Source organism: Diabrotica undecimpunctata, chromosome 6 (assembly GCF_040954645.1).
Source record: "Diabrotica undecimpunctata isolate CICGRU chromosome 6, icDiaUnde3, whole genome shotgun sequence".
NCBI classification, from domain to species: Eukaryota; Metazoa; Arthropoda; class Insecta; order Coleoptera; family Chrysomelidae; genus Diabrotica; species Diabrotica undecimpunctata.
Genome location: NC_092808.1, coordinates 102,838,244 through 102,865,274, shown reverse-complemented (window position 1 = coordinate 102,865,274; position 27,031 = coordinate 102,838,244). Strand labels below are relative to the sequence as shown.

General features: G+C 34.5%; 1 protein-coding gene across 1 annotated transcript in view; it reads left to right on the top strand.

Annotated features, from left to right (window-relative positions):
- LOC140443662 (integrin alpha-PS4-like) overlaps positions 1–27,031 on the top strand; it is a 157,411-nt gene that overhangs the window by 29,609 nt on the left and 100,771 nt on the right. The window contains exons 4-6 of the mRNA XM_072535032.1: positions 1,439–1,556; positions 3,853–3,938; positions 17,225–17,429. Coding sequence (XP_072391133.1) covers positions 1,439–1,556; positions 3,853–3,938; positions 17,225–17,429 — 409 coding nt within the window. The remainder of the gene's footprint in view (positions 1–1,438; positions 1,557–3,852; positions 3,939–17,224; positions 17,430–27,031) is intronic.

Sequence of the window (27,031 nt, the reverse complement as noted above, 5' to 3'; positions counted from 1 at the left end):
TTTTACACATATTGTATCTTTGTGTAGTTTTACGCTCAGGGTTGCGTTATTGTATATATTTGCGATTTGTTTGGAGTACCCATAATCTATAAGACGTTCCTCCAACGCTCTCATTACGCTATTATTTTCTATCGTATTGAATGCTTTATGAAAGTCTACGAAAGCCAGGACCAGTGGTCGGTTGTATTCGATGGATTTTTCTATAATCAATTTTATGCAGTGGAGGTGGTCGTTGGTGCCAAAATGTTTCCTAGAACCTGCCTGTTCCCCAGGTTGGTAAAACTCTAATTTTGTTTACAGTCTATTTGATATTATTCTTGAGAATAACTTGTAGTTTTGGTATATATATATATATATATATAAATATATATATATATATATATATATATATATATATATATATATATATATATATATATAGATACTGAAAACTAAATGCAGTATCCAGCAAGAGACCACTTATCTCTCATTAACACTGTATGTCTAAGACTTATTTCATTTTCCAAAATGAATTTTACAGACAAATAAATGGTGCCCCAATGGGCTCCCCACTACCTCCAGTAATTGCCAATATCTTTATGGGAGACTTCGAGAGCTGAGCACTATCCACATCAATGCTCAAACACACTTGTTGGCTACGATATGTTGACGATATATTCGTCATTTGGCCCCATGGCAGGGATACTTTGGTGTCTTTTTAAACCCATCTGAATGGTATACATCCTAGTATCCAGTTCATGATGGACGTGGAAACTGATTCATTCCTACCGTTTCTCGACGTTATCGTAAATAAAAACCAAGCTTAAGGTTTTCTATACTCTGTCTATCGAAAACCCACCCATACCAAACGTTACTTGCATGCCAACTCTCATCATCCACCTTCACAAATTAATTCAGTCATTAATATCCTTGTCTCCAGATCAATACGCCTTTGCGATGATGCGCTAGTAGACCCGCTGAGCCCTCTAAGCCCTCATTCAAAGCGAATCTCCCACTCAATCTCAACGCAAAGACTCAGACCCTCATCATACGAAAGCTTTTCTTCCATATATCAAAGGTGTCACTAACAAAATCGACATAATTCTTAAATCAATAGGAATAAAGACAATATTTATCCCCAACAAAAACTTTCATCTCTTGTCCAATCAATCAAAGACAACATTCCAAATAAACAACACGGAGTTTCGTGTTTCGCGTGTTTCGCGAAATTCCTTTGGCAGACTACCCCCGATCCTATATAGGATAAAAAATTTGTAAAATACAAAATAGGTTTGAAATAAAAATGAAAGAACATTGTATAAGAAGCATAAAAATATATTATGTATAGATCTATATAAATATTAAGAATAATTGATTTCAACTTTAGCCAGATCTTCATGTTTTACCGTAACGTTTATACTCAACGTTACCAGTATTAATTTATGTTTTCGTATTTTAGGTATGCGGTTTTCGACAATATTATATCGTAAACGGTGACTACAGGTCAATGGGTGCATGTTTTTGGTCATTTTTAAATAAAACCGAATTCAAGAATATTAAGCCATTGTTAAATACAGGTAAATATGCTTTACTATATACAACTAAGTTATCCACATGTAAATATTGTAAATGCTATAAATTGTTAAGTGGAAAATAATTGCTCAAAGTAGTGCAATTCAAAATGTTAAAATATGTCATGATTCTTTTATAAATTTTAAATTCTCAGAGTCTGATCATCTATACTACAATTATTTCTGGAAGTCATCTTTATATGTAGGTGTATAAAACTCAATATTTGTGGCCTTTTAGATAGGCTTTAGAGCTTGTTCTCCAGTATATTTTGAATCGAGGTACTTAACTTACTAGGTAACTTGTTTTAATAGCTACTTAACTCGTGTTCTAAATCTTTGTGAATCTTGCTGAACTTCATCGCAGTTTTTCTGAACACTTCGGTAGCTTCTGTTTATCTTCGAAATATGTTCAATAATTTACAAATGGAACACGACTTCTACGAAACACAAAACGAAATATGGAAAATAATCAGAGGACAAAGAAAAGATATGAACAAACTGATAAAAACGAAACACATTCTGAAGGAAACATGGCAAACTACTTTTGATTCCTATTTGCTAGGTGACGATAATGAACCACCAACACTAGAGGTGACGACCAACGAAGAAAAAAATATTGAGGAGGAAGAGGTAGAGGAAGCATTATGAAAATTAAAAAATAGAAAATTACCAGGAGAGATGGAAAACTCCTAAAGTACAGAGGACCAGATCTGACCAAATAATTATAAAAAACTAATCCAAAAAATAATAGAACAAAACAGAATTCCTCAAGAATGAAGATCAAGCATTCTAATTTCTCTTTTCAGAACTCATATATATATATATATATATATATATATATATATATATATATATATATATATATATATATATATGTATATATATATATATATATATATATATATATATATATATATATATATTAGACTTGTAAAACTGGTATGGGAAGAGATTCCCATAGGCAAAAGACCACTCGGACGTCCCAGAGTGCGATGGAGAGATAACATCCAAGCATATCTCCGGAAAATGAACATTCCATTTGACCCTAGGTTGATGGAAGACCGAACAAATTGGAAAAAAGTTGTACAGTCAGCCAAGACCCACCCAGGGTTGTAGCGCTACGTGATGATGATGATGATATGGATTAACGTTGTTAATGACGCGACACCGCCTAAAGTGAGGAAACCAGAAATGGGCAGATACTAACACTTTTCTAAGTAAGAAAAATGCGCAACTAGATGGGTAAACCTATGCATAGAAGATATCCCAATGAAGACAACCAATATTATGTTGACAACGCAGCGTCGAAATATACATATCAACAAGAATCCTCACGTCAAAGCGACAAATGACAAATCTATATATATATATATATATATATATATATATATATATATATATATATCAAGTTCAGAAACCCATCCAATATATTACAGGTTTGGAACAGCATGACTTAGTAAGAAGGAACCTTCATCAAAAGATAGCTAACAAACTGGAGATTCTTCAAATCAATCATCTCCCATAGTATCAATACGTTCCAGACAGTATGCTTAAAAATAACAAGTACAAGCAATACTAGGACCGTACTGTACTCACAGACCAACCACTGGTGTATAATAGACTAGATCTCACACTAGTTAATAGATTAGGTAGACAAACAACACTAACTGATGTGGTGATACCTAGCAACCATAGTGTAAGTGTTAAATACAACGAGAAGATTGCTAACTACAGAGATCTAGGAATACAAATAAAGAGACAATGCAGAATGGAAAGGACCCAGATGCTACCAATTATTAAATAAAAACATAAAAAACTGGGTCCGAAGTCATCTCTCTAAGATAATGCATAAAGTGTTCAAAAGACCATACAGAAAGCAATATTGCTCTTAATTTTCCAGATGCGTACAACATTTTTGAGAGATGCTCCACCATACCATGTCACCTAGGTTTCGATAACACGGAGAGCCCCAACAGAGCTTAATCCTTTTGATACCGTAGGTATCTAAAATGATGAATTGTTTCCTTTACAGTGGGATAACAATAATAATGGAATCAAGAAAATATTTAATGTAATAAAAACGATCATAGAATCATCAAAAGAGTATATTGGCTTTTGGGGTGAGTTAACTCATCGTTGGAGCTAGAACACGAATACACACTTTGTCAAATGGCGTTTCTGTTTGTAGTTGGTTAACTTTTAACTATGTAACTATTTGATATGATATAATTTGATGAAAGAATTGGTCATGTGCCATTTAATTTAAGATTAAATTATTTATTTATTAATCACTGTGTTTTAGGAAAGGGCACATATTCTTACGGCAAAATGGGAAGCGTATATTTTTATGGTCAGTCGGAAGCAGGTTTTTCTGCGCATTTACCTGAAGTAAGTTAATAACTAAACTTAAAGATTAAATATTATGTGTATATGGAAATAAGCCACAATTGATTTTAATTAAAATTACATTTTTATAATATTGTTTGACGTTTTGTTTTCCAAAAAATATTATTTTAAAAAATAGTAAACCCATCAGCAGAATGTAGCAGGCTCTAGTTGCCAATACTAAAAGAGAAATTCAGTATTCTGATCCATCATATCCCATTTTTCGATTGTTGCTTCTTTAATCACCTCTAAAGCTCCAATATTTTCCTTTCCTTTCGTTTTATTTTCCCAAAAATCTAATGCCTACCTCGTCCGATGTGGAGGAGCATGGTCACCGATAAAAATAATTTTACAACAGCGTAGATCTCAATAATGTTAAAACAGAGTATAATGCTCTATTCCATGCAACTGCTCTTGCTAAGATCCCTTTTTCTACTTGGTTGTCATCTTTGATTACCATCCCCCGATACTTAAACTCCTTTACTAGATCGAAGTTATTAAGAAATGTTCTGTCTAAATCTAGGTCTTCGATTTTTGGTTACTACCATATTTTTTATCTTTTCTTCATTTATTCGGAAACCCAAATGACCTCTCCTCGAGTTGTAAAAAAAGGCCAACACCAGTTCCAAACTTTAATTGGCAAAACTCTTTATCAGAAACAACGATATTTTACTTATTGTATGTTTCAAGGCAAAATTGAACAGCACCAGTGACAAAGGCTCTGAGTTCTAATATTATACTAAATGGTGCTGATGTTCTCTTTCCTATATTTACCTGTGCATATGAGTTTGTCATGCACATTTATATTCATCATCATTGGCTCTACAACCCATAGTGGGTCTTGACTTATTCTAGGATCAGCTTCCATTCCTTCCTATCCCTCGCCTTGATTTTCCAATTTCGTACTCAAAAACTCGTAAGTCGTTTTCCGCCTGGTCCTTAAATCGTGCTCTGGGCGTTGCTAGCCAGAGTTTGCTTCGAAAACCGTATTGGTAGTCGCCTATCTTCCACATAAGGAGTGAGTCTCTTTAACAAGATAACTGCTAGAACTTTATATGCTCTGCTAATAAGCGATATGCCTCTACAGTTTCGAAATTATTTTTTATTTTCTCTCTGGTATATGGGTACTATGACACTTTCATTCCATCCCGTAGGCATTTTCCGTTGTTTCCATATTTTCATAATAATTTAATTTAATTTTTGATGTAAAACGTTTTCTGCCTTTTTTATCATTTCTTCATTTATACCATCATTCCCTGGTGTTCTGTGATCTCTAAGAGATTTTTTACTTCTAGAAGTATTGATATTGGTATTTCCATATTTGCAGAATGGAATTTAATATTTTCTTCTATCGTATTACATTCAATATTTAGTACATTTCTTAAGTATTCCTTCCATCGTTTAATGACTTTTGTTTTTGTCATTGTTGGTTTTAATATTTCATTTCTTATTGCTTCTATTTCTTTACTACTTCCACATTATCTCACTGTTTTTACTTATAAATTAATAAACTTCGCTATACATTTTTTTTAACCTGGTTCATCTCTCTTCTTTTGTCTATTTCTCGTATTTAATGTTCTAGGTAGCTTTTCTTTTTAGTCCTGAATTGTCGTCGTATTTGTGCTCTAGTTCTATGAAAATTGGCTCTATATAGGATTTTGTAACATTCTCAGTCTTTTGTGAGTTTTTATTTTCGTTTTTCCAATGGTTTCCTCTGCTGCTTGTTCTATAACTGTTGTCATTTCATATCACGCTTGCTTTATCTCTGTTATCCTCCTCCTAACCAATTTAAGAAATCTGTTGCTTAGGTCTACTTGATATTCCATTTTTTTATTTACTGTTTGAACGGCTTTTATATCTATCTTTCTCTTTGTTCTTGTTGTTCTGGCTTCTGTGTTCTTAGTGTAGTTTTAAATCAATTACGCTTGTAGCTCCTCTCATACTTCGCGAATTAATAATGGTACTATAGTAGAGTGTTCTTAAATATTGTAAATTGTGCTAACCGGTGTTCTTTATCATTTGTTGTATCATATATGCTATGTTGTCTCATTACCTCTCATATTCATAGTCATGATAAATGACTGACCACCAGAAAGCATCTGCTACGGTTTAGAAGAAGAATTTGCTGTTTAAGGATGGCCCCGCGACGTGGAGCCTACCCTCATACCTCATACCTTCATCACTAGCCCAAGGGTCTTAAAATCCCCAAAAAATAAGCACCCACTACCTCTTCTAAATAATATTCTTAGCCTAGTTTAGCATTGCAATCCTCATCAGTATTTTGATACCATGTTTTGGAGTAGCTTTATACTGTTGGTCTAATAGTTCGCAACATTACTCTTTACTATCTTCTTCAGCATCTTCTGTTAGGGCATATATTGAAAATATAGTGTAATATAACAGATACTTATAAAATGATTTCTAATGTTTTTAGCCTTTTTGCAATGGCAAAACAACATCCGCATTCATGTCTCTTCTCTTTACCCAACCAAAAGACTACAGCATTTTCCATTTACATATTTGTTATTGCTGTACATCTAATTTCTTGTATTGCTGTTGTATCCATGTTATATTTTTGTAGTTGTTAAACGGCTCTTGTCCCTATTCCAGTTCTGTTCCAACTTAACATATTCCATGTTCTTAAAAAGTATCGCTATGCCTTTGCTTGTACCTATTGTTTATTTCGAGTTTCGTAGCCAAGTTTTTTACATGTTTGTATTGCTAGTCCATAGCCCAGCCCCTTTTTCAAAGGACCATTTCTTCCCTTCTATTTAGCCCTGACTCTGTTTCCCACTGGAATTGGTTACCATAATTTTACACAAGATTTGTGAGGTTTCCAGGATTCACCACGTGGAGGTGAGAGTGGGAATTCGATAGGAGGGGCTACTTAACGCTAGCTGGAAATGACGTCATGTATTGCCAACCACATTTGAACTTTACTACATAAAATATTACAATATCGTTAAGTATGTTTAAATCTTAATTAAACATATAGTTGGAGAAGTGTTTCCGCTTAATATTTTCTCATATAAAAATTAAAAGATATATTTTTCTGGTTATGTGTTATTAAACCATAGTTGATAACATCCAATTTGCATGTTCTCATCATCAAGTTAATTTATGAATGAATTAAGTATCTCATTACTGCAGAGACGAAAATACCAGTAAACCTCTAAAAATCATACGACCAAGCTGAATTTTACTGAGAATGTTAATTTTGGGACTCCAAAAGAAGATACAAAAAAGTTTACCACTTTTACTCCTCCGATTTTCTCAGAAAACGTCCCTTTTTAGGGGGGAGGAGAAGAAATAAAAAAAATCGATTTATAAAAAAACTGTACGCCGTAGATAAAAATATTTTAAACAAAAAAATGTAGCTGGGCTCTTATTAGCACTTTTTGTGTATTATGAATCGTTCTCTCAGAAACAACGCTTGAAGCTAGCAGTAAGTTTAAATGTCAGTTGCGCGCGCGAAATCAATTTTTAATAAGATTTGTATCAACTCGATGATAAAAGTTCGATATCTATTGACCAGAGTGTCCTATCGACAAAAATAAAAATGCGTTTTAAAGGACAGTAGTGCAGCTTTTTTATGCAATTTTTGTATTTTGCCGCAAATAAAATCAGTTTATATAAAGGTGCTAAATTAGTAAACGTTGCACGATTTTTGCCATTTTTTATGATTCTTGTGAGATCCTGTGGCACACCCACAGAGAGCGCATATTGTGTGTGTCTTTCACACACAATACAATAAATTCAAAACTCTAATTGAATAATTAAATTACCATGTTAAATAATGAGAACGCAATAATGATTGTATAAATACACTATAATTAATAATATTTTTCATTATATTTAGATATAGATACCTAATATCAGGCTTATGACAAAAGTAGACAGAACGAGTCTGTTGCGAATAGCATGCGCCTACAGGACTGTATCTACGGCGGCCTTGTGGACTATCACGGGTTGTGTTCCTCTGCATGCGTTAGCAGTAGAAAAAAGACATCTCTATTAGAGAAAAGAGCATTTGACAACAGCTATAAAAAAAAGAAGAAAGGGAAAGATAATGGAAAGATGGTAAGAAGAGGGGAACAACAAGGAAGATGTTGCCCAGTGGACCAAGATGCTGATCCCGAGCCTAAGGGACTGGGTAGATGGTCTGTTTTAAGGCGTATCTTCATAAGTTCAGAAAGACAGATACAGATAAATGCCTATACTGCGAATATTCCTACATTATTACTCACACAATGCTGAAGTGTAATAGATGTACAGTGGAGAGAAACAGAATGTATAAAGAAATAGGTATGAACCCTGTGACTGTAAGAGAGATGATGTGAGGATGACAGGAAGTAGGGAGGGACGGAATAGTGTTCACAATTACATCCGAGCAGTCATTAAAAATAAAGAAGAAGAAGAGAAACACCAACCGGACCAACGACAGAGATAAGATCTCATTACTATTTTAATGGGAATAAGCCGCAATTTAAGGTTAAAATAAGTTTATTGACGTTTGAATCTTTGATCTTTGATCTTGCACTGATAACTGGTTTATACTCCAACAGATAATGGAAAAAAGAATAGCAGTTGGTAGCGAAATACATCTAGCCTTCATCGACCTAGAAAAGGCGTATGATACAGTTCCAAGACTTAAATTGTGGCAAGCCTTACTACAACTCGACATTAGTCCATACCTTTTAGGAATAATCACATAAGTATGCAGGGATAACACTACTTACCTAAAAATCGGAAATAGACTATCAGAGCCAATAAAAGTAACTAAAGGACTAAAACAAGGATGCAGTATGTCACCCTTACTGTTTAATTTATATATTGAGGCCGCCCTCCAAAATTGGAAAAACCACTGCCAGGGAATGGGAATCCTCATAGGAAATGACGTACTGTTCTCCCTGAACTTTACGGATCAATAAGTCGTCCTAGCTCAAGATTCTTATGATCTAGAATTTATAATAAAGCGTCTATACAGAGAATATGTAAAATGGGGGTTATAAGTCAGCATGAAGAAAACAGAATATTTAGTTATCAATTCAGATGCAAGGTTTGAAGTGTTGATCGACGAGGACGTTTAAATCACACAAGTGGAAAAATTTAAATATTTAGGTGCACTCATTGCTAAGAACGGCTTGCGAGAAACCGAAATTAAACACCAAATTAATCAGGGACGTAAAATTGTAGGATGTCTGAACTCCTTATGTGGGATCGCAACATTTTAAAAAGGAACAAAAATAGGGCAAACCATGGTTGAATCAGTTCTTTGTTATGGATCTGAAGTATAGACAATTAATGCAGACCTAAAGAGAAAATTGTTGGCAGTTGAAATGGATTATTTCAGAAGAAGTGCTAGAATATCAAGGCAGGAAAGGAAGACCAACGAATCAATAAGAAATAACATTAATGCTACAGAAATGGTCGTTGACAGAATAGAAAGAAGAGGTTTAAAATGGTTTGGACACCTATTGAGAATGCCTGACGAACCTTGGCCCCAAAAACTTCACAAATGAAAGCTCGCTGGAAGAAGAAAAAGAGGTAGAACTCGACGCTCATGGAATAAAGGAATTAAAAGAGCGATGAAATCGAGAGGTTTGGAGGAGGAGCATGTCTTGGACCAGAATTGACGGAAAAGAACGGGAATATGGCACTGCTATCTTTAAGTACTATAAATTAAACTAAAATCCAAATTTAGGGACTCAAAATGGCGGTAGAATAAAAAATTTTAAAATCCCCCCCCCCTCAGACATATTCTGGGTGCGCCACTGATGAGATCAATAAAATTTATTACTTTCATTAACCGATGACTATGGAATTTTTATTGCTACATCCTAACCTTTAAAACCTATAGCATGAAATTTCGGTGTTGAGTTTTGGCAAAAAATGCGAGGCATTTGAAATAAGTTAAAAATCGCTGAATTTAAACTTTCACATTCCAAACGATCTAAAACTTTTAAAACTGATCCTTTTTGATTGCACAAGTACGTTTTTCGAAACTACATAATTTAGATACAAATTCAACTCAATGCTGCTTTCGTGGAGGCTTTTCCCGTAACATGTGATTGTTTAAACTTTAAAAGTTTTAATTCTGCGTTCTTTAAACATATTTCAAATTCCTTATATTTGTTGCCAAAACTTAAAATCGAAATTTTATGATATAAGTTTTGAAGATTAGATTCTAATGATGGAAATTTCATTACGACTGTTCAATGAAAGTAATAAATTTGATTGATCTCATTGAGATCAATAAAATTTATCACTTTCATTGACCGATCACCATGGAATTTTTATTGCTACATCCTAACCTTTAAAACCTATAGCATGAAATTTTGGTGTTGAGTTTTGGCAAAAAATGCGAGGCATTTGAAATAAGCTAAAAATCGCTGAATTTAAACTTTCACATTCCAAACGATCTAAAACTTTTGAAACTGATCCTTTTTGATTGCACAAGTACGTTTTTCGAAACTGCATAATTTAGAAACAAATTAAACTAAATACTGCCTTCGCGGAGGCTTTTCCCGTGCGTTAAATTCTGCGTTCTTTAAACATATTTCAAATTCCTTATATTTGTTGCCAAAACTTAAAATCGAAATTTTATGATATAAGTTTTGAAGATTAGATTCTAATGATGGAAATTTCATTACGACTGTTCAATGAAAGTAATAAATTTGATTGATCTCATTGAGATCAATAAAATTTATCACTTTCATTGACCGATCACCATGGAATTTTTATTGCTACATCCTAACCTTTAAAACCTATAGCATGAAATTTTGGTGTTGAGTTTTGGCAAAAAATGCGAGGCATTTGAAATAAGCTAAAAATCGCTGAATTTAAACTTTCACATTCCAAACGATCTAAAACTTTTGAAACTGATCCTTTTTGATTGCACAAGTACGTTTTTCGAAACTGCATAATTTAGAAACAAATTAAACTAAATACTGCCTTCGCGGAGGCTTTTCCCGTGCGTTAAATTCTGCGTTCTTTAAACATATTTCAAATTCCTTATACTTGTTGCCAAAAATTAAAATCGAAATTTTATGATATAAGTTTTGAAGATTAGATTCTAACAATGGAAATTTCATTACGACTGTTTAATGAAAGTAATAAAATTTATTAATCTCATGAGAATTGTAAGAAATGGCAAATATCGCGCAACCTTAAATATATATTTAACATCTTATAGAATCCAACTTCATTTACGGCATAATTAAAAATTTCATCGAAATAAGCACTCTTTACCTTTAAAATGCATGTTAATTTTTGTCGATAGAACACTCCAATTAAAAGATATCGAACTTTTACCGTCGAGTCGATACAAATTTTATTTAAATTTGATTTTGTGCGCTTAACTAACATTCAAAATCACCGAATGCTTTAAGCGTTGTTTCTGAGAGGACGGTTCGTTCTACACAAAAACTGTTAGTAAACATTCAAAATTTTTTATTTGAAATATTTTTTCTACGGCGTACAGATTTTTGATAAATCGGTTTTTCCCTTTACGATGGGGAGTTTTAGGGGGAAGCCGGGGGTAAGAGTGGTAAACTTTTTTGCATCTTTTTTGGGGTTTTAAAATTAACATTCTTAGCAAAATTTAGTTTGTTCGTATGATTGTTAGAGGTCAAATCTCTGACGACTGGACTACATTGTAATATTGCACTACATGGGGCTTCCAAAACATGGTACTGACCAAATTTATGATTGTCAGTACAAATTTCCATAGTCGAAAATTTTTAACCAGTCTTTCTTTCTTTCTTTCTCCCCTTCCTTTTACCCTATTTGAGATAGCTATTTTAATTTCCATTTACCCACATCTTCCATTCTTTTCTGTTTCCTGCCATTATTTTCAATTCCTCGAGTGATTTTTGTTTAAGTTTTCCCGTCTCTACTACTTGCTGTATCCATTTTTTTCTTGGTCTGCCTCTTTTTTTTTCCGATGTTTTTTGCTTCATAAATTTTTTTTGTTATTCTATTGGATTTCATCCTCATCAAATGCCCATACCAGTTCATTTGTATCTTTGCTATTTTGTTCATTATCGGTTGCTGGTTGGCCATTCTCCTAATAGTCTCGTTGCTTAATCTATCCCATTTTGTCTTTCCAACTATCCTTCTTACATGTCTCATCTCCATTGCGTTTATCCTGCTCTTATGTTTTTCCAGAATTGTCCAGTTTTCACTTGCATAGAGCACACTCGGTATCACTATTGTGTTATATATTTTTATTCTTGTTTCTCGTGCAAGTTCTCTTTTTAGCATTATTGGGGCTAACGCATAATATAACTTGTTTGATTTCTTTGCTTTATTTGTTATTTCCCAGTCTATTTTTCCGTCATTAGTTATTATATTATACTTCTCAGGTATTCGTAAGTTGTTACTATTTCCAATTCTGAGTTTTTATATTTTATCTTTATTTGATTATCTTCCTTATCTCCTTTACCGCTGATTATCATTATCTTACCTTTTTCCTCGTTTATCTCAATTTTTAGTTCTTCTATTTGTTCTACCTATATATCCATTAGTTTCTGCATTTTATTCTCGAAATCTGCTATTAGTACTATGTCGTCTGCATACATTAAGGACTCTATTGTGATCGGTTGTAATCTGCGGTAACCTATTATTGTCTGTAGTTGATTGTTTCTGACTCTAGTGCTTCTTATCAATTCGTTCATTACTATTATGAATAGCAAAGGGCTGAGACTATCTCCTTGTTTAATACTTCTTTTCCAATTAAATGCTTCCGATCTTGCCCCTATTATTTGTACCCTTCCTTTTACCTCTTTGTAAGTACTTTCTATAATTTTTATCAATGCATTAGGTACGTTTATTTTCCTCAAGCATTTCCCTATAATATGTCTTTCTATCGTGTTAAATGCTGCTCTTAGGTCTATGAATGCTAATACTAGTTTTCCCCCGTATCTATGCTTCTTTCTATTGAAATGATATATATGTTGTCATTTGTCTGTCTTCCCGGTCTAAATGCCGTTTGTTCTTCTCCCAATACCATTTCTACTTCTTGTCTCAGTCTCTTCTCTATTATTTTCGTATATATTTTAAAGCATATCTAAAGCAGTCTTTAGGGATTGTTTGTTTTTCCCACGCCTCTTTATATATTTCCCTTAGCCAGTTTATTCCTTCTTCTCCCATGTATTTTACCATTTCCGGTTCAATTTCATCATCTCCACCTGCCTTGCCTATTTTTATATTTGATAATCCTTCTATTACTTCTTCTCTACTTATTTGCTCTGGCTCTGTGTTTTCTTCGCCTTCATTGATTATATTGTCTTACTTTATCACTTCGGTATCAAATTTTTTCTCATAATATTCTTTCCATACCCTAGCTACTTGTTCTGGGCTTATTTGTATTTGGTTTGAAGTATCTGTTACTGTGTTTATTTCCTTTCGTTTTCCCTGCCTTATGTGTCGTATTGTCGTCCAAAAGTTTCTATTATTTGTTATATATTCTTCCTGAAGTTCTTCTCCAAATTCTTTCCATGTTTTTGCTTTTGCTTGTGCGACTGTCTTTTTTACCAATCGTCTCTGCCTATAGTATTTTTCTTTATCTTCTTTTAATCCCGTTTCGATGTATTTTTTCCATGCTATTTTCTTCTTTTTTATTTCTGTCTTCACTTCTTTATTCCACCATCTTGTCCTTTTCAACTGTTTATTATATTTTTTGATTCCATACACTTTAGTTGCTGCTGTCTTTAATACTTCACTGTATGTATTCCATCTTTCTTCCATTGTCCATGTTTCTTTTTGGCACTCTATTTGTCTCAGTCTTTTGTTAGTTTCCTCTGTGTAAAGTTAACCAATCTTGTATCTTTAAAAATCTGAAAAACTAAACATATTTTTTGTCTATGTTCATCTAATTAGCGACTAGCTGTTTACTTTTACAGCTATATCAAAGTAATATTTGTTAATAATTGTTTGCACTAAATACCATTTTTACTTAATTTTCTCAAAAATGTTTATTCAAAATATTGGCCTGATTAAATTTTACATTAAAAACATCAAACAATGATTGTCACGTCATTTAGCATGGTGGCCAGGCTGGTACCGAACCGTATATTTATATGATTTCATGGCTTATTCCAATTACAATTTTTTGGATGTCTCTATATAACATAAAAGACAACACTGTCTTTAATTTTCACGGAATATAACCAAATTAACATGTTTCACTAAAAAATTAGCTTCTTCAAAACAAATATTTGATTGTTGAGAATTAAGTCTTTATTTTTAAGATGGTTAAAAAAGAGATAAAAAACAATATTACGATTTTTTAACATTTTTATACTTACACCCTCCGATAAGTGGCAAACTTTTTGAAGGAACAAGGTAATTAAAGATATGTAAAAAACTAACAATTGTATAGGTAAATGCAGTAAAAAACGGCTTATTCAATACAATATACAGTACAGGAATCATTCCCAGAGATTGGTTGATGTCAACATTCATAACATTACCAAAAAAACCAAATGCAAAAGAATGCCAAGACCACCGGATAATAAGTTTAATGAGTCATACGCTCAAAATATTTTTAAAAATTATACACCGGAGAATACACAACAAACTTGAGCAGGACATAAGTGACACACAATTTGGATTTAGAAATGCACTGGGAACGAGGGAAGCCTTGTTCGCTGTGAATGTACTTGTGCAAAGGTGCATGGATGTTAATCAACCAGTATATATGTGTTTCTTGGATTACAACAAAGCCTTCGATAAGGTCAGACATAACCGTCTTATTGAATTAATTGAAAAGAAAAACTTAGATATGAGAGAAATCAGGATCATTAGCGTTATCCATTATAATAAGATCGCTGTGGTAAAAAAGAACAACGTCTTTTCAAATGAAATACAGATTGAGAGGGGCGTCAGGCAGGGCTGTGCCCTGTCTCCTACTCTATTCAATTTGTATTCAGAGGAAGTAATCCAGGAAGTACTAGAAGAAATAACTATGGGAATGAAAGTAAATGGCCGACCAATCAATAATATACGGTTTGCCGACGACACTATTTTATTAGCGGAATGTCTTGAGGATTTACAACAAATGGTTGACAGAGTGGTAGAAGTCAGTGAAGAAAACGGACTGTCCCTAAACACAAAAAAGACACAATTGATGGTAATTACAAAAGCCCAACAGCGCCAAAAAAACATAACAATACATGGAGAACAAATTAAAAAAGTTGAAAAATATAAATATCTGGGTATAATAAGTAACGAAAATAATGAGTACACAGAAGAGATTAAGGCAAGAATAAGACAGGCAAGAAATTCTTCCAACAAACTGAAAAAAGTACTCTGCAGCAGGGACATTTCAATTTCTTTAAAGATAAGACTTCTGAGACGCTACGTGTTCTCCGTATTATTTCGTGGGTTGGAGGCTTGGACATTAAAGAAAGATGTTTCGGACAGATTAGAAGCCTTCGAGTTATGGGCCTTCAGAAGGATATTAAGAATAAGTTGGGTGGATAGAGTCACGAATGTCGAGGTGTTGAGAAGAATGGGAAAAGATAAAGAGGTTTTAAATACAATTAAAGTCAGAAAGCTGCAATATCTGGGACATGTCATGAGGGGCGAGCGTTATAACTTGCTGCAATTAATAATACAAGGAAGAATGCAGGGTAAAAGGAGTCGCGGAAGAAGACGCATCTCCTGGTTAAACAATTTGAGAGCTTGGTTTAATTGCACTTCTGCTGACCTCTTTAAAGAAGAAGAAGCAGTAAAAAAATAAGATAGAGATAATAAAAACCGAAGTTCAGTAGCATATAAGATCACTTGTGTTACATGCCCAAATCTTTAAAGAGGTCAGACAAAAAGAAGATAACAAACGGATAAATAAAGATAGTTTTTCCAATTAAAACCATTTAATTATAAAAAAAAGATGATACAGTAGGAGGTACAGTAGACTAGCGCGAAGCTTCATACTATGCTTTTTGTATTTCTAAAATTTAAATAATATTTTTAAAATTAAATAAAGTAACTTTATTATTTATTTTATTATTTATATTTTAAACAAATTATATTATAAAAATCATGAATGTGTTGCCTGTGTCAGTCCATTTCAAAAAGCTAAAAAGAAATAAAATGAGACTTACTCACAATCAATTTAATTTTACCACCAAAACGACCGTTTTCGCTTACTACACTTTGCTAAGCATCTTCAGGTCTAACGGTACCAGGTAAATTAAATTATGCCGGTACAAGAATTATTAATTAATGATTCGTGAAACATAGTTCAAACTATCCTGAATTGCTGGTGATGGGTGATGATCTGTTTTATTGTAACTGTATGATAATTAACGGGGAAGTTCTTGAGGGGGGAGATATTAATAAATGGAATAGGAATAAGGTATTGTGTAATTGTTTGTTAAATGAAAGTGATGTGTTATATTATTAAATCATTAAAAATTATTTACATTTATTCCATAGATATATTTTAGAAATGTGTGTTAATTTGTTGGATTTTTTAATTAAAAGGATAGTTCTATGACAATGAATGAAGTTAGATGTACAATTTTGTGGGTGTGCAACTGCTTTAACTTGTAATTATCAAATTTTGATAAATTGAATTTGGTTTGTTTTGGTCGTAAAATTAAATTGATTGTAAGTAAGTCGTATTTTATTTCTTTTTACCTAAATTATATTATACTTATTAAAATATTTCAATAAATTATTTATGTTATTTAAATAATAAGTGTATTTATACGAAATTATTTTAAAACGAGACGTGTCATATTGTTATTAATTGGATGACATTTATGACTTTTAAATTTTGACAATCGTTACGAATCGAATCTTTCTTGTAGATATTTATTTTAAGTTTTTACTTCTTATTTTTTAATGTCTGTATTTTGTTACTTATTTTTCATACAGTTTTTAATTTAAATTTACTTAGAATAAATATATCATGACTAGAAACGAATTGATCGAGACTAGTGAATCGATGTGAAGAACCGCTATTTTGTGACGCCGCCAGTGACGCCTTCTCCTCGTGGCGCTAGTTCCGTGACGCTCGTTTCAGCATTTTACTATAGAGAAAAAAGTAATACAACACCAGTATAGAAGCTTCGCTTTAAAAATCATAAATTCAACCACGACTTTCAAATTTCGTATAAAAAATATTCAAAAACTAGATAAAAAAAGGAGTAAGATAAAAAGAGTAATAAAATTTTGTTTTAGGTATATCAAAATATGTAGTTTAAAATTGTTCTTATTATGACAAAGCTGATGTATCAGCTAAATAATATTTTATGTCCTATCTCATTCTATTTTAGCGTGAAAATGAATTAATTTTGGGAGCGCCAGGTACGTTAAACTGGGCTGGAACTCCATTACGAGTATATGATTTAGAATACGATAACCCTGAGCCAAGCAGACGCAAAAGACAAATCGACCCAAAACGAAGCAGAAGAGAACTAGAGCCATTTAAAAACGTAATGGTACCAGATTCTACAAGAAATGAAGCTTTTAATCTCTTTGGTAAGTTTTATATATCATTTAACAAAATATATGATAATTTAGTCACATGTGTTACGTTTATATTTTGTGCAACAACAAATTTGTCATAAATACTTATATATTAAATAATAGAAACTCTCCTAACATCTTTTTTGTTAATTGTTCTTTAATTTATAATTTTATCAGTTTGGCCAAATTCATATATTATTATAATATAGGGATATTAAATATTAATTAACAAGTTACTTTATGTATATGGGTACTACAGGTAGGCAGCACAAATTGTTTTAGTTATTTGGAATTGTTTGATTAATAAATGGGCCATTGATATATTGGAGAAAAGTAGATGCTGTTATTCGCTCCGTGCGTGACCATGGTAGGGGTACCTTGAAACGATGCCAGCGTGCGTAGCGGCGAAATATGACACAATTGGCCCTACCTTTTTACGCATAAATTTTATCAAAAATGTGTGCAAATACATGTTGCGTATTTAGTTGTGCTAATAATAGCAAAAATAGTAAGTGTAGTTTTTATAGGTTCCCAAAGATTACATATAAATTAGAGAAAAGAAAAAGATGGATCCGTGCTATTAATATGAAAAAGGAAATATCACGTAACCTCATTTTTATGCAATTGAAATATTTAAATAATTTACCTTAAATGATATTTTATAAGGCTTCAAGCTAACTGCAGAGTGCCTGATGACTTTAGCTTTTATATCATAACTTTTACTATTACTGTTTTTAATTATATGCTCTTTCACGTGAAAAACTTGATTTGCCAGTACTAGATTTTTAACTTTTCTTTTCCGTTTGGGCTTAAAAAGATATATTATGATGAATTTTGAGAAACCCAGTTTTTAATACTACATTTATTTTGTACATAAACTGAAAAAATATAGTTAAAAAGTTAATTATTAATAATTGTCAATTTCGCCTGTATTTAACAATGTCAAACATATGTCATTAATGTCATATGTTTAACCTGAAAATTGGTAGACTCCAAAACTGTCAGATGAAGGCGGTAGGTGTCGCGTCAGTCACGCACAGAGCGAATAATAAATATTGGCTTTACTGCTCTCGGAGAGTTTCAGGTGACAGTAGAAGAGGGAATTGAATTTTTTCATGAGATATAGTGCTGAGCGAACATTTTTGAAAAGGGCCTGTTAGCAAATATCCTGGTTTAAACCGACCTCGTTCTGAGAGATTTTATTGCGCACCCCTAGGTTAACCCTAGTATTAGCTTAAGGACTACCTAGAGTTTGTAATATTCCTATAATCAGATCTATAGTTCAGCCTATCCGAAAGAGATATGTTTATTTGCCGTTTCATGCCGGTTTTGGTAAGTGATAGGTTTGAGTACCTAGTACCTAGACGCAACTTATATTACAGGGAAAGGTCTACGGAAAGAGGGAATCAGGAAGAAGAAGAATCTCTTGGCTCCAAAACTTACGAAAATGGTTTTCTTTGACCACTTCAGAACTATTTCGAGCTGCGGTCAATAAAGTTAGAATTGCCATGCTAGTAGCCAACATCCTTAACGTTTCCTTTCCCGTTACGCTTCTTGGAGTGCATGGAAATTTGGAAGTTTATGAGATATAGTGATTTATTTAGAAACCCAGTTAAATCATTATTAAAATTAACTGAGGTTTTTCGTATTAGAGGGACTTTTTCCGTCTGTATGCTGACTTGTTTTTCCTGGTAGAGCGACTTTTTCGTGATGTATGTAGAATGAGTTTTCCTGGGAGAGAGACTTTTTTTCCCTGTATGCGGACTTGTTTTCCCTGGGCGAGGGACATTTTCTGCCTGTATGCTGACTTGTTTTTCCTGGTAGAGGGACTTTTTCTCCCTGTATGCTCACTTGTTTTTCCTTAAGATTCCTGGTGTGCATGGGAATTTGGAAGTTTATGAGAGATAGTGATTTATTTAGAAATCCAGTTGAATCATTGTTAAAATTAACCTAGGTTTTTCGTATTAGAGGGACTTTTTCCGTCTGTATGCTGACTTGGTTTTCCTGGTAGAGCGACTTTTTCGTGATGTATGTAGACTTGAGTTTTCCTGGGAGAAAGACTTTTTTCCCTGTATGCTGACTTGTTTTTCCTGGTAGAGGGACTTTTTCTCCCTGTATGCTCACTTGTTTTTCCTTAGGATTCCTGGTGTGCATGCAAATTTGGAAGTTTATGAGAGATAGTGATTTATTTAGAAATCCAGTTGAATCATTGTTAAAATTAACCGAGGTTTTTCGTATTAGAGGGACTTTTTCCGTCTGAATGCTGACTTGGTTTTCCTGGTAGAGCGACTTTTTCGTGATGTATGTAGACTTGAGTTTCCTGGGAGAAATACTTTTTTTCCCTGTATGCTCACTTGTTTTTCCTGGTAGAGGGACTTTTTCTCCCTGTATGCTCACTTGTTTTTACTTAAGATTCCTGGTGTGCATGCGAATTTGGAAGTTTATGAGAGATAGTGATTTATTTAGAAATCCAGTTGAATCATTGTTAAAATTAACCGAGGTTTTTCGTATTAGAGGGACTTTTTCCGTCTGAATGCTGACTTGGTTTTCCTGGTAGAGCGACTTTTTCGTGATGTATGTAGACTTGAGTTTCCTGGGAGAAATACTTTTTTTCCCTGTATGCTCACTTGTTTTTCCTGGTAGAGGGACTTTTTCTCCCTGTATGCTCACTTGTTTTTACTTAAGATTCCTGGTGTGCATGCGAATTGGGAAGTTTATGAGAGATAGTGATTTATTTAGAAATCCAGTTGAATCATTGTTAAAATTAACCGAGGTGTTTCGTATTAGAGGGACTTTTTCCGTCTGTATGCTGACTTGTTTTTCCTGGTAGAGCGACTTTTTCGTGATGTATGTAGACTTGAGTTTTCCTGGGAGAAAGACTTTTTTTCCCTGTATGCTGACTTGTTTTTCCTGGTAGAGGGACTTTTTCTCCCCGTATGCTCACTTGTTTTTCCTTAATATTCCTGGTGTGCATGGGAATTGGGAAGTTTATGAGAGATAGTGATTTATTTAGAAATCAAGTTGAATCATTGTTAAAATTAACCGAGGTTTTTCGTATTAGAGGGACTTTTTCCGTCTGTATGCTGCATTGTTTTTCCTGGTAGAGCGACTTTTTCGTGATGTATGTAGACTTGAGTTTTCCTGGGAGAAAGACTTTTTTCCCTGTATGCTGACTTGTTTTTCCTGGTAGAGGGACTTTTTCTCCCTGTATGCTCACTTGTTTTTCCTTAAGATTCCTGGTGTGCATGGGAATTTGGAAGTTTATGAGAGATAGTGATTTATTTAGAAATCCAGTTGAATCATTGTTAAAATTAACCTAGGTTTTTCGTATTAGATGGACTTTTTCCGTCTGTATGCTGACTTGGTTTTCCTGGTAGAGCGACTTTTTCGTGATGTATGTAGACTTGAGTTTTCCTGGGAGAAAGACTTTTTTCCCTGTATGCTGACTTGTTTTTCCTGGTAGAGGGACTTTTTCTCCCTGTATGCTCACTTGTTTTTCCTTAGGATTCCTGGTGTGCATGCAAATTTGGAAGTTTATGAGAGATAGTGATTTATTTAGAAATCCAGTTGAATCATTGTTAAAATTAACCGAGGTGTTTCGTATTAGAGGGACTTTTTCCGTCTGTATGCTGCATTGTTTTTCCTGGTAGAGCGACTTTTTCGTGATGTATGTAGACTTGAGTTTTCCTGGGAGAAAGACTTTTTTTCCCTGTATGCTGACTTGTTTTTCCTGGTAGAGGGACTTTTTCTCCCTGTATGCTCACTTGTTTTTCCTTAAGATTCCTGGTGTGCATGCGAATTTGGAAGTTTATGAGAGATAGTGATTTATTTAGAAATCCAGTTGAATCATTGTTAAAATTAACCGAGGTGTTTCGTATTAGAGGGACTTTTTCCGTCTGTATGCTGACTTGTTTTTCCTGGTAGAGCGACTTTTTCGTGATGTATGTAGACTTGAGTTTTCCTGGGAGAGAGACTTTTTTTCCCTGTATGCGGACTTGTTTTTCCTGGGAGAGGGACATTTTCTGCCTGTATGCTGACTTGTTTTTCCTGGTAGAGAGACTTTTTCTCCCTGTATGCTCACTTGTTTTTCTTTAAGATTTCTGGTGTGCATGGGAATTTGGAAGTTTATGAGAGATAGTGATTTATTTAGAAATCCAGTTGAATCATTGTTAAAATGAACCGAGGTTTTTCGTATTAGAGGGACTTTTTCCGTCTGTATGCTGACTTGTTTTTCCTAGTAGAGCGACTTTTTCGTGATGTATGTAGACTTGAGTTTTCCTGGGAGAAAGACTTTTTTTCCCTGTATGCTGACTTGTTTTTCCTGGTAGAGGGACTTTTTCTCCCTGTATGCTCACTTGTTTTTCTTTAAGATTCCTGGTCTGCATGCGAATTTGGAAGTTTATGAGAGATAGTGATTTATTTAGAAATCCAGTTGAATCATTGTTAAAATTAACCGAGGTGTTTCGTATTAGAGGGACTTTTTCCGTCTGTATGCTGACTTGTTTTTCCTGGTAGAGCGACTTTTTCGTGATGTATGTAGACTTGAGTTTTCCTGGGAGAAAGACTTTTTTTCCCTGTATGCTGACTTGTTTTTCCTGGTAGAGGGACTTTTTCTCCCTGTATGCTCACTTGTTTTTCCTTAAGATTCCTGGTGTGCATGGGAATTTGGAAGTTTATGAGAGATAGTGATTTATTTAGAAATCCAGTTGAATCATTGCTAAAATTAACCAAGGTTTCTCGTATTAGAGGGACTTTTTCCGTCTGTATGCTGACTTGTTTTTCCTGGTAGAGGGACTTTTTCGTGATGTATGTAGACTTGAGTTTTCCTGGGAGAGAGACTTTTTTTCCCTGTATGCAGACTTGTTTTTCCTGGGAGAGGGACATTTTCTGCCTGTATGCTGACTTGTTTTTCCTGGTAGAGGGACTTTTTCTCCCTGTATGCTCACTTGTTTTTCCTTAAGATTCCTGGTGTGCATGGGAATTTGGAAGTTTATGAGAGATAGTAATTTATTTAGAAATCCAGTTGAATCATTGCTAAAATTAACTGAAGTTTCTCGTATTAGAGGGACTTTTTCCGTCTGTATGCTGACTTGTTTTTCCTGGTAGAGCAACTTTTTCGTGATGTATGTAGACTTGAGTTTTCCTGGGAGAGAGACTTTTCTTCCCTGTATGCGGACTTGTTTTTCCTGGGAGAAGGACATTTTCTGCCTGTATGCTGACTTGTTTTTCCTGGTAGAGGGACTTTTTCTCCCTGTATGCTCACTTGTTTTTCCTTAGGATTCCTGGTGTGCATGCAAATTTGGAAGTTTATGAGAGATAGTGATTTATTTAGAAATCCAGTTGAATCATTGTTAAAATTAACCGAGGTTTTTCGTATTAGAGGGACTTTTTCCGTCTGAATGCTGACTTGGTTTTCCTGGTAGAGCGACTTTTTCGTGATGTATTTAGACTTGAGTTTCCTGGGAGAAATACTTTTTTTCCCTGTATGCTCACTTGTTTTTCCTGGTAGAGGGACTTTTTCTCCCTGTATGCTCACTTGTTTTTACTTAAGATTCCTGGTGTGCATGCGAATTTGGAAGTTTATGAGAGATAGTGATTTATTTAGAAATCCAGTTGAATCATTGTTAAAATTAACCGAGGTTTTTCGTATTAGAGGGACTTTTTCCGTCTGAATGCTGACTTGGTTTTCCTGGTAGAGCGACTTTTTCGTGATGTATGTAGACTTGAGTTTCCTGGGAGAAATACTTTTTTTCCCTGTATGCTCACTTGTTTTTCCTGGTAGAGGGACTTTTTCTCCCTGTATGCTCACTTGTTTTTACTTAAGATTCCTGGTGTGCATGCGAATTGGGAAGTTTATGAGAGATATTGATTTATTTAGAAATCCAGTTGAATCATTGTTAAAATTAACCGAGGTGTTTCGTATTAGAGGGACTTTTTCCGTCTGTATGCTGACTTGTTTTTCCTGGTAGAGCGACTTTTTCGTGATGTATGTAGACTTGAGTTTTCCTGGGAGAAAGACTTTTTTTCCCTGTATGCTGACTTGTTTTTCCTGGTAGAGGGACTTTTTCTCCCCGTATGCTCACTTGTTTTTCCTTAATATTCCTGGTGTGCATGGGAATTGGGAAGTTTATGAGAGATAGTGATTTATTTAGAAATCAAGTTGAATCATTGTTAAAATTAACCGAGGTTTTTCGTATTAGAGGGACTTTTTCCGTCTGTATGCTGCATTGTTTTTCCTGGTAGAGCGACTTTTTCGTGATGTATGTAGACTTGAGTTTTCCTGGGAGAAAGACTTTTTTCCCTGTATGCTGACTTGTTTTTCCTGGTAGAGGGACTTTTTCTCCCTGTATGCTCACTTGTTTTTCCTTAAGATTCCTGGTGTGCATGGGAATTTGGAAGTTTGTGAGAGATAGTGATTTATTTAGAAATCCAGTTGAATCATTGTTAAAATTAACCTAGGTTTTTCGTATTAGAGGGACTTTTTCCGTCTGTATGCTGACTTGGTTTTCCTGGTAGAGCGACTTTTTCGTGATGTATGTAGACTTGAGTTTTCCTGGGAGAAAGACTTTTTTCCCTGTATGCTGACTTGTTTTTCCTGGTAGAGGGACTTTTTCTCCCTGTATGCTCACTTGTTTTTCCTTAGGATTCCTGGTGTGCATGCAAATTTGGAAGTTTATGAGAGATAGTGATTTATTTAGAAATCCAGTTGAATCATTGTTAAAATTAACCGAGGTGTTTCGTATTAGAGGGACTTTTTCCGTCTGTATGCTGCATTGTTTTTCCTGGTAGAGCGACTTTTTCGTGATGTATGTAGACTTGAGTTTTCCTGGGAGAAAGACTTTTTTTCCCTGTATGCTGACTTGTTTTTCCTGGTAGAGGGACTTTTTCTCCCTGTATGCTCACTTGTTTTTCCTTAAGATTCCTGGTGTGCATGCGAATTTGGAAGTTTATGAGAGATAGTGATTTATTTAGAAATCCAGTTGAATCATTGTTAAAATTAACCGAGGTGTTTCGTATTAGAGGGACTTTTTCCGTCTGTATGCTGACTTGTTTTTCCTGGTAGAGCGACTTTTTCGTGATGTATGTAGACTTGAGTTTTCCTGGGAGAGAGACTTTTTTTCCCTGTATGCGGACTTGTTTTTCCTGGGAGAGGGACATTTTCTGCCTGTATGCTGACTTGTTTTTCCTGGTAGAGAGACTTTTTCTCCCTGTATGCTCACTTGTTTTTCTTTAAGATTTCTGGTGTGCATGGGAATTTGGAAGTTTATGAGAGATAGTGATTTATTTAGAAATCCAGTTGAATCATTGTTAAAATGAACCGAGGTTTTTCGTATTAGAGGGACTTTTTCCGTCTGTATGCTGACTTGTTTTTCCTAGTAGAGCGACTTTTTCGTGATGTATGTAGACTTGAGTTTTCCTGGGAGAAAGACTTTTTTTCCCTGTATGCTGACTTGTTTTTCCTGGTAGAGGGACTTTTTCTCCCTGTATGCTCACTTGTTTTTCTTTAAGATTCCTGGTCTGCATGCGAATTTGGAAGTTTATGAGAGATAGTGATTTATTTAGAAATCCAGTTGAATCATTGTTAAAATTAACCGAGGTGTTTCGTATTAGAGGGACTTTTTCCGTCTGTATGCTGACTTGTTTTTCCTGGTAGAGCGACTTTTTCGTGATGTATGTAGACTTGAGTTTTCCTGGGAGAAAGACTTTTTTTCCCTGTATGCTGACTTGTTTTTCCTGGTAGAGGGACTTTTTCTCCCTGTATGCTCACTTGTTTTTCCTTAAGATTCCTGGTGTGCATGGGAATTTGGAAGTTTATGAGAGATAGTGATTTATTTAGAAATCCAGTTGAATCATTGCTAAAATTAACCAAGGTTTCTCGTATTAGAGGGACTTTTTCCGTCTGTATGCTGACTTGTTTTTCCTGGTAGAGGGACTTTTTCGTGATGTATGTAGACTTGAGTTTTCCTGGGAGAGAGACTTTTTTTCCCTGTATGCAGACTTGTTTTTCCTGGGAGAGGGACATTTTCTGCCTGTATGCTGACTTGTTTTTCCTGGTAGAGGGACTTTTTCTCCCTGTATGCTCACTTGTTTTTCCTTAAGATTCCTGGTGTGCATGGGAATTTGGAAGTTTATGAGAGATAGTAATTTATTTAGAAATCCAGTTGAATCATTGCTAAAATTAACTGAAGTTTCTCGTATTAGAGGGACTTTTTCCGTCTGTATGCTGACTTGTTTTTCCTGGTAGAGCAACTTTTTCGTGATGTATGTAGACTTGAGTTTTCCTGGGAGAGAGACTTTTCTTCCCTGTATGCGGACTTGTTTTTCCTGGGAGAAGGACATTTTCTGCCTGTATGCTGACTTGTTTTTCCTGGTAGAGGGACTTTTTCTCCCTGTATGCTCACTTGTTTTTCCTTAAGATTCCTGGTGTGCATCGGAATTTGGAAGTTTATGAGAGATAGTGATTTATTTAGAAATCCAGTTGAATCATTTCTAAAATTAACTGAGGTTTCTCGTATTAGAGGGACTTTTTCCGTCTGTATGCTGACTTGTTTTTCCTGGTAGAGCGACTTTTTCGGGATGTATGTAGACTTGAGTTTTCCTGGGAGAGAGATTTTTCTTCCCTGTATGCGGACTTGTTTTTCCTGGGAGAGGGACATTTTCTGCCTGTATGCTGACTTGTTTTTCCTGGTAGAGGGACTTTTTCTCCCTGTATGCTCACTTGTTTTTCCTTAAGATTCCTGGTGTGCATGGGAATTTGGAAGTTTATGAGAGATAGTGATTTATTTAGAAATCCAGTTGAATCATTTCTAAAATTAACTGAGGTTTCTCGTATTAGAGGGACTTTTTCCGTCTGTATGCTGACTTGTTTTTCCTGGTAGAGCGACTTTTTCGGGATGTATGTAGACTTGAGTTTTCCTGGGAGAGAGATTTTTCTTCCCTGTATGCGGACTTGTTTTTCCTGGGAGAGGGACATTTTCTGCCTGTATGCTGACTTGTTTTTCCTGGTAGAGGGACTTTTTCTCCCTGTATGCTCACTTGTTTTTCCTTAAGATTCCTGGTGTGCATGGGAATTTGGAAGTTTATGAGAGATAGTGATTTATTTAGAAATCCAGTTGAATCATTGCTAAAATTAACCAAGGTTTCTCGTATTAGAGGGACTTTTTCCGTCTGTATGCTGACTTGTTTTTCCTGGTAGAGGGACTTTTTCGTGATGTATGTAGACTTGAGTTTTCCTGGGAGAGAGACTTTTTTTCCCTGTATGCAGACTTGTTTTTCCTGGGAGAGGGACATTTTCTGCCTGTATGCTGACTTGTTTTTCCTGGTAGAGGGACTTTTTCTCCCTGTATGCTCACTTGTTTTTCCTTAAGATTCCTGGTGTGCATGGGAATTTGGAAGTTTATGAGAGATAGTAATTTATTTAGAAATCCAGTTGAATCATTGCTAAAATTAACTGAAGTTTCTCGTATTAGAGGGACTTTTTCCGTCTGTATGCTGACTTGTTTTTCCTGGTAGAGCAACTTTTTCGTGATGTATGTAGACTTGAGTTTTCCTGGGAGAGAGACTTTTCTTCCCTGTATGCGGACTTGTTTTTCCTGGGAGAAGGACATTTTCTG